The sequence below is a fragment of the Oncorhynchus clarkii genome, chromosome 7, assembly GCF_045791955.1.
Source record: "Oncorhynchus clarkii lewisi isolate Uvic-CL-2024 chromosome 7, UVic_Ocla_1.0, whole genome shotgun sequence".
Classification (NCBI taxonomy): domain Eukaryota; kingdom Metazoa; phylum Chordata; class Actinopteri; order Salmoniformes; family Salmonidae; genus Oncorhynchus; species Oncorhynchus clarkii.
In genome coordinates, this window is record NC_092153.1 from 62,489,812 (window position 1) to 62,499,342 (window position 9,531).

Sequence of the window (9,531 nt, forward strand, 5' to 3'; positions counted from 1 at the left end):
CAAAGTGGATGTTATTTTGTTGCCACTGGTCAGCAACCAGCACTCTAACTTGCAAATACAGCAGTTTGCCACTGATTTGAGTGCAAGTCCAATCATTTTTAGGAAGCAGAGAAAACATTGTTGAGCTTTTGGATCTATTTTGATTGGTAAGTTTGTTTTGATGAGTTACCTAGTCACTGAAGAAATAAACTGAGAAGTGTTTTGACTGCTCAATGTGTTACTATGTAGCGTGAACATGTAATGCCAATAAAGGCTATGAATAGTAAAGTTATGTTATAAAAATAGGCATTTCGATACAATAACGTTATAGGAACTACTTATGAGGAATTTTTATATATTACTTTTTTTATTATGCTTTCTTTCAGTATGCCTAAAATATAGCTTTATTTTAATTCTTCTGTGTTGCTTTATTGTAAAAAGTACACACAAATCTAATCAAAGCATTACAGTTGATATTAACCTCATTTGGAATGTTTTCAGCTGAATGCCCATTGTTAAACTGCAAAAAGACTTAGTAAACTATGACATTGTTTGGGAAAAAAGTAGATATTACCAATCATATAAACACCCAATTTATTCAAAAAGTGCATGTTTTGTATTTATAATGCTTAATATGTCATCTTACTAATGACATGAACATGGAAAACCATTTAGAATATGATTGTAATAGTTTTCATACAGCAGAAAAGAACCACTATTCAAATTAATGTTACTGTTAACAAATTGCTATTTAATATTACTATGAATTTACGAATGTTAACAATCATAATAAACAGTCTACTGGTGAATTAATCATATTCAAAATATGGTTGTTCGGGTTAAAAAAAGAAAGCAAAAATAAATAAGCAATATAAATGCAAACATCAATTACTTTTATATATAAAATATATTATAGTGTATGCTTTCACTGAGCTTTTGAATTACATACAGTAACACCTAAAATCATAATACAACATTTTTCACCTCAACCTTTAGGGCTTTGGACTACAAAAATGCTATTAAATGTGCAGAACCCTGCTATCAGACTTTCTGGTCGAATGACTGTAAACGAGTTCTGGAGGCTGTTGTGCCACAGCTCTCTGAGGTGCCGTTGTAGGAGAAGTCTGTGGACGAGGCATAGCCCTGGTGCAGCCCACGCTTCCGCACGCAGCTCAGGAACAGTCTTTCCGCCTGCCGTCTGAAGTGGTGGTCCAGGAGCAGGTAGATGGCCGGGTTCACGCAGCTGTTGAGGAAGGCCAAGCAGCAGGAGAGAGTGAGGCCCTGATTTAGGACAGACTGGGTCTCATTGCTCAGATCGGCCCCAGACAGCCTGAAACCAATTAGGAGGGTCTTGAAGATGTTGAAGGGAAGCCAAGACACCATGAAGGCCACAATGATGGTGAAGACCATTTTGAGAGAGTGGCGGCGGCGGGCTTCCGCACGGGGGTTGTCGGCGGCAACACAGTGTCGGCGCAGGCGGGCCAGGAGGGAGCTGTAGCAGAGGAGGATGATGAACACTGGCAGTGCGAAGGTCAGGAAAACCGTGGTCAGGCTCAGACCCAGGAAGAAGGACGACTCTTTGTCCTCCAGGCAGAAGGGCTCACCGTTGGGGGTACGTACGCTACGGTACACCAGGGAGGGGGTACCCAGAGCCAGGGATAGCAGCCAGACCATGGTGCAGGTGAAACGCACACACTGGCTGCTGCGGAGGAAGCGAGAGTCCATGAGGCGCACCACGGCCAGGTAACGGTCCACGCTCATACAGGTCAGGAAGAAGATGTTGGAGAAGCGGTTGACGGAGATGATGTAGCTGCTGAGTTTGCAGAGGAGGTTCCCAAAAGGCCATTGTCCCTCCTGTCTGGAGGAGACGGCCCACAGTGGGAGGGTGAGGACAAACACCAGGTCCGCCAGCGCCAGGTTAACCACAAATGTATCCACCAGACGCCCACCCCTCTTCCCCCTACTGCCCATGACCATGATCACAAAGAGGTTTCCCAGGAAGCCTGTGAAAAACATGAAGAAATAAAGTAGCGGCAGGTAGATGTGAGAATGGGGAAGACTGGAGTTGGAGTGGTCCCCAAGGTTGGTTTGATTGTAGCTGTAATTGTACAGCATGTCAGTGTCATTGTCATCGCTGTAGTAGTACTTGTCGTTATCATACATTTCCATTCTGTGGTCAAAGAGAAGTGTCTCAGCTGCTTGCGCTCTGTGTATCTGGCTGGCAAGCTCAATACTTCTAGACATACTATCCTGCGTCACATTCTTAAAAACCACAGACAAACTGTCAAGTTTTCTTCTGTGATCTCTAGCATGATCTCTGTATGTTTTCTTTCTGGCATATTCTTGCACAAAATTCTGACACAAATTACTACTATTTCTCATGATAATCTTTTACAATATACTCTATTTGCATATCAGTTTTCAAATAGAAACACTTAAGATACTTCCTTACACGCAGGCAAAACGTTAAGCAAGAAGAAACATAAAAACATATCAAGAGAAAAAGTACATGTACAATCTGGGCAATGGCATTGAACGAAAATAATAAATCAAACAATAAAAGCTAAAAACATTTGACAGGGATAGGATGTTTATGGTATTCAAGGGATTGATGTAGGCATACTTTAATTATGATTTTTACCTATTAAAAAACCTACATTCACAGTGGATTTGTAATTTCAATCATTAAATTGAACTGAGACATGACATTGAAAATCAACTTTATGTATATATTTATTTAAAATGAACCTTTATTTAACTAGTCAAGTCAATTATTATTATTATTATTTACAATGACAGCCTACCCCGGTCAAACCCGGACGACGCTGGGCCAATTATGCCCTATGGGACTCCCAAACATTGCCGGTTGTGATACAGCCTGGAATCAAACCAGGATCTGTAGTGACACATCTAGCACTGAGATGCAGTGCCTTAGACCGCTGCGCCACTCGTATTACTCATAGTATCTTGTGTGAAAGGTGTGAAAACAGCAAACACTGTTATCAAATTGCATTTGTCACGTGCCGAATACAACCGGTGTGGACTTTACTGGGAAATGCTTTCTTACGAGCCCTTCCCAACGATGCAGAGTTAAAAATAATAATACAAATAAAAATAGTAACACAAGAGGAATAACATTCACAAGAATTAAGCTATATACAGGAAGTACCAGTACCAGATCAATGTGCAGGGGTACGAGGTATTTGAGGTAGATATGTACAAAAAGGCAGGGTCAAAGGACCTGGCATCAGAATAGATGATAATAATAAGAGTAAAATAAAGAACAGAGTAGCAGCAGCAAATAATGAGTGTGAAAGTGTGAAAGTGTGTGTGTGCGTGTGAAAGTGTGAATGTGGGTGGGTTGTGTGTGAGAGTGTCAGTGTAGTTTAGTGTAGTGTGTATATAGTATTGTGAGTGTGCATAGTCAGTGCAATATAGGGTCAATGCAGATAGTTTGTGTAACCTTTAATTAACTATTTAGCAGTCTTGGGGGTAGAAGCTGTACCGTTTGCCAGACGGTAGCAGAGTGAACAGGCCTTCAACTGACATCACCTGATATAGAGGTCCTGGATGGCAGGGAGGTCGGCCCCAGTGATGTATTGGGCCGCCCGTACCACCCTCTGCTGAACATTATGCGAAAATGCTTGCATGTGGAAATGAAAATGGGACTTGCCAGACCCGATATGATCGTGCACATGAATAAATCAGACATCTCATCAGATGAGTCATATTATAGATAAAACTTACCATAATGTGAACTTGATGAGAACTTGATGTGAAAGGCTATGAAAACCATACATGGAATGACAGCTTCATTTAACCAACCACTTCTCCTTTTGACTGATAGTGGTGTGTGAACATGAACAATGGACAATGGTCTCTGTCAGAAATGTAAATCATCACATGAACAGTTATAGAACAGAGTGAAACTAATTATATAATACTATAGGTATATAATACTATAGTTATATAATACTATAGGTATATAATACTATAGTTATATCATACTATAGGTATATAATACTATAGTTATATAATACTATAGTTATATAATACTATAGGTATATAATACTATAGGTATATAATACTATAGTTATATAATACTATAGTTATATAATACTATAGTTATATAATACTATAGGTATATAATACTATAGGTATATAATACTATAGGTATATAATACTATAGTTATATAATACTATAGGTATATAATACTATAGTTATATAATACTATAGTTATATAATACTATAGGTATATAATACTATAGTTACATAATACTATAGGTATATAATACTATAGGTATATAATACTATAGGTATATAATACTATAGGTATATAATACTACAGGTATATAATACTATAGTTATGTAATACTATGTTAGAGGAAAAGGAAAGGGAACCAGTTTCAGCCTGAGCTAGTTGAATGTTGGTTATGTAGAAGGTTACTGTTCCAATAAAAACCTGAGGGGAGAAAGGATGTTCTATTTGGCAAAAAGGTTTTCCTCCACTCTCAGCGTTGCACCAGCATTTGCTTCCCATCAATGCTTAAGAGTTTACTTCGAAACACATGAAACTAAATCAAATAGTAACAGGAGTGACAACTTCTAGTCAAGAGTGACAACTTCTAATAAATAGTGACAACTGTGCAAACAATATTTTTCTTTAACTTATCTAAACATTGCATTTTAGTGTGATACGAGTCATCAACCATACATTTCAATGTATTTCAGTCTCTACAAACATAGAAAACTAATAAAAACAAAAGAAAAAGTGCCTCCCAACCTAAAGTAACCTATATTCATCCCTAATGTGCTATAAGCCTTATACAGTGCCTTGCGAAAGTATTCGGCCCCCTTGAACTTTGCGACCTTTTGCCGCATTTCAGGCTTCAAACATAAAGATATAAAACTGTATTTTTTTGTGAAGAATCAACAACAAGTGGGACACAATCATGAAGTGGAACGACATTTATTGGATATTTCAAACTTTTTTAACAAATCAAAAACTGAAAAATTGGGCGTGCAAAATTATTCAGCCCCTTTACTTTCAGTGCAGCAAACTCTCTCCAGAAGTTCAGTGAGGATCTCTGAATGATCCAATGTTGACCTAAATGACTAATGATGATAAATACAATCCACCTGTGTGTAATCAAGTCTCCGTATAAATGCACCTGCACTGTGATAGTCTCAGAGGTCCGTCAAAAGCGCAGAGAGCATCATGAAGAACAAGGAACACACCAGGCAGGTCCGAGATACTGTTGTGAAGAAGTTTAAAGCCGGATTTGGATACAAAAAGATTTCCCAAGCTTTAAACATCCCAAGGAGCACTGTGCAAGCGATAATATTGAAATGGAAGGAGTATCAGACCACTGCAAATCTACCAAGACCTGGCCGTCCCTCTAAACTTTCAGCTCATACAAGGAGAAGACTGATCAGAGATGCAGCCAAGAGGCCCATGATCACTCTGGATGAACTGCAGAGATATACAGCTGAGGTGGGAGACTCTGTCCATAGGACAACAATCAGTCGTATATTGCACAAATCTGGCCTTTATGGAAGAGTGGCAAGAAGAAAGCCATTTCTTAAAGATATCCATAAAAAGTGTCGTTTAAAGTTTGCCACAAGCCACCTGGGAGACACACCAAACATGTGGAAGAAGGTGCTCTGGTCAGATGAAACCAAAATTGAACTTTTTGGCAACAATGCAAAACGTTATGTTTGGCGTAAAAGCAACACAGCTGAACACACCATCCCCACTGTCAAACATGGTGGTGGCAGCATCATGGTTTGGGCCTGCTTTTCTTCAGCAGGGACAAGGAAGATGGTTCAAATTGATGGGAAGATGGATGGAGCCAAATACAGGACCATTCTGGAAGAAAACCTGATGGAGTCTGCAAAAGACCTGAGACTGGGACGGAGATTTGTCTTCCAACAAGACAATGATCCAAAACATAAAGCAAAATCTACAATGGAATGGTTCAAAAATAAACATATCCAGGTGTTAGAATGGCCAAGTCAAAGTCCAGACCTGAATCCAATCGAGAATCTGTGGAAAGAACTGAAAACTGCTGTTCACAAATGCTCTCCATCCAACCTCACTGAGCTCGAGCTGTTTTGCAAGGAGGAATGGGAAAAAATGTCAGTCTCTCGATGTGCAAAACTGATAGAGACATACCCCAAGCGACTTACAGCTGTAATCGCAGCAAAAGGTGGCGCTACAAAGTATTAACTTAAGGGGGCTGAATAATTTTGCACGCCCAATTTTTCAGTTTTTGATTTGTTAAAAAAGTTTGAAATATCCAATAAATGTCGTTCCACTTCATGATTGTGTCCCACTTGTTGTTGATTCTTCACAAAAAAACACAGTTTTATATCTTTATGTTTGAAGCCTGAAATGTGGCAAAAGGTTGCAAAGTTCAAGGGGGCCGAATACTTTCGCAAGGCACTGTATATGGAGTTATTTGGACAATTTCTCTGCAAAAGACTGACCAGCTGGCTCACTTCAAGGTGTTGATGTGCAATAACACAACTCCACTGCTTCACTGCCAAATATCTCGTACCTATATTGTCACGTTATGACCTTAGTTCCTTTGTTTTGTCTTTTGTTTTAGTATGGTCAGGGCGTGAGTTGGGTGGGTTGTCTATGTTAGTTTTTCTATGATTTTCTATTTCTGTGTTTGGCCTGGTATGGTTCTCAATCAGAGGCAGCTGTCAATCGTTGTCCCTGATTGAGAACCATATTTAGGTAGCCTGTTTTCAATTGTGTTTTGTGGGTGGTTGTTTTCAGTCTTTGTGTGTCTGCACCAGACAGAACTGTTTCGGTTGTTTTGTTGTTCAGTTTAGATTATTATTAAAAATCATGAACACTTACCACACTGCACCTTGGTCCTCACCTTTTTCCCACGACAGCCGTTACACATATCCCATTCTCCCTCTTGCTTTCTCAGATGGAAAATAGTTGGCTTCTTCCTCTCTGTGCTCTGACTGCATGAATAATAGCTCCCAAACATGTTGTTTATTGAGAGACTAACTATTCAGAGAAACCTCTCGGTTCATTTCCAGCCAGTGAGTCATAAAAAAAAGGGTAAAACACTTGCCAATTCAGGTTGATCAAATAAAATAAAAGGTTATTTGTCACATGCTTCGTAATTACATGTGTAGACTAATAATAAAATGCTTATGGGCCCTTCCCAACAATGCAGAGAGAAAATTAAAAAATAATTGAAAAATAAATACACAATGAGTATTAATGTTGTTTTAGTGAGACTCCTTAATCATCCTGCAGCTGTCTGTGCAAAGGAGGTCACACTTGGCGAGTAACATTTCCCCCGATTTGGCCTATACCTGGCACAAACTCGGAACCTATGCTTTGCTAGCACATGTGACCGCCCTCCGGAAGCATCTTACCAGTCAGCACCACTCGAAAAGCTAGATATTAGCTGGCGCAAGTGGGGACATGTCCGGCTGAGGAGTAAATTTCACACAATCCCATGTGATACATCCACCTGAAATAATATATCAGGTGATAATTCAGTATACTGTGGACATGGAATATTTTTTAATTGAAAAGGATTGCTGCATGTCACTTCAACGCTGTCACACAGTGTGTTATATCCACTGGTCATCCCTCTCTGTGGCGCTGGTAGCTGTCTTTTCCTAGTTCCTAGCCACACCAGTGGCTCTTGAATACAACTATAATCCTGACTTTTCTGCACCCCCTCCTAGCTTTGTCAACAAAACAAAACACCCGTGTCAGGTAGACAGTAGCGCTGTTTCCCCCTACTGCAGATTCCATCTTTAATGTCTCTGTTCTCCTTTAATGCGATGGCCAAAGGTTCCAGGCCCAGAACCAACAGCAAGGGAGAGAAACATCCCTGCCTCGTCCCCCTGTGGAGCCTGAAGCCATACCATTGGTTCTTTAGAAGCCATATCATTGGTGATGACTGTGGCAGTGGCCCCAGAGAACAGGATGTTAATTACTCCTGTGAAATAGGGACAGCACCCATATGCCTCCAGGACTACTTGCTCTAACTGTCTTCTTCTCACCTCTCACCTCTCCCACTAGGACCATATCTCGGTGTGGTACGAGCAGACCAACTGCTATGCCACAGAGCTGCGGGAGTTCAAGCAGCAGATGGTTGCCCAGATTGAGACCCTGGACAAGGAGACCCTGAGGACAGACCTGGACCGTGTGGGGACGCATGTGGAGCTCGAGATGGACTACCTGGAGACACAGAACGGGGCGCAGCTCTGCGTGGACCTTGACGACAAGCTGGTGGAGCAACAGGTGACCGTGGTGAAGGAGAAGAGCAAGGCCAAGTGCGACAAGTTGAGATGTGGCAGACATGGTGGCAGATGTGGTAACATACTGAGGGGACAAAGACACATTATTACTTACTAAGAGGATCATCGCAAGCCTGGTAATTAATTGCACAATTGCACCCACCTGGCTTCCCAGGTCTAAATCCCTAGAGGGGAAGAATTCATTGATAAAAATCAGCAGTGGATCTAGCTTCGAGGTCCATATTTGTATTTTCCTGGCATAGGCCTACTGAAAGGACAGATATATGAAGTAAACTCAGCAGTAGCAGTAATGCGAGGCCTTGTTTCCTTAACAAGTCTTTTTCTACATGATGAGTGGAGATATAGTGGGCCACAGGTATGAGATGTTGAGAAACATGTATGCAGGCCAAGTGTCTCAGCTGCTGTACTGTCATGTAACTAAGTTAGAAAATCAATCCACCCTCGTATCAGGATTCTACTCTCAGAGGCCCTTATTAAATAATTTAAGTGGCTTTCATTCAATGTTGTGCTTAATACTTCTTGTTCTGCTCTAAAACATTAAGGTTAGGGTTGATAACATATAGAACACCATCTGGTTTTCTTGGCGGGCATAATTATAAATCTAGAGCAGGTATTCAGGAAACTATTTACACTTGGTTGTTGAAGTACAGGAAGTGGGAGGACAGTTACTGAGTTCCTGTATGAGAGCATGCTGATGAAGCACATACTGTAGATGAAGGACTGACTGAAGATGAGATGCTGATTTAAATATCATTCTCTAAATTATGCACCACTTTAATTGTAATATCTGGTTTCAGTTGCACTAGAGCAAAACATTTGTAGGCAGTGACTAATTAGATTTAATAGCCTGTGATCTTTATAAACGTTGCCATGAAATAGGTTTTTAATTTAGCCAGTAATGAAATCAGATGAGTGCTGTTGCCTACTAAGTAGGCAGTTTCTTCTGACACAATCAGGTTGAACATCTGAACATACTTCAGATCATTTGAAAGGAGTGAAAATTTGCTAAAACATTTTTCTTTAAATGTAACTATCCCTTGAACTTTACTTAGTCCCTTAGTATCACTTTTGTTTGATTTATCAATATGGTATGCTGTAGTTTGTCTCATGATATTGGTATAATAGATATCACAGTTGGACTGTAACAATGTCTACATTGTAATTACACTGAACCTGCTGTGTAATGTTAACTACCATGTAAAAAAACATGATACTAAACTAAATTTAAAGTGGGACCAGGAAGGGTC

General features: G+C 40.1%; 1 protein-coding gene across 1 annotated transcript; it reads right to left on the reverse strand.

The window, feature by feature from the left end:
* Positions 1-949: 949 nt before the first annotated feature.
* On the reverse strand, positions 950-2,223 carry LOC139414386 (probable G-protein coupled receptor 25). Its single transcript, XM_071162301.1, has one exon. The coding sequence runs from the start codon at positions 2,221-2,223 to the stop codon at positions 1,021-1,023; it is 1,203 nt and encodes a 400-aa protein (XP_071018402.1). The 3' UTR covers positions 950-1,020.
* Positions 2,224-9,531: the final 7,308 nt, after the last annotated feature.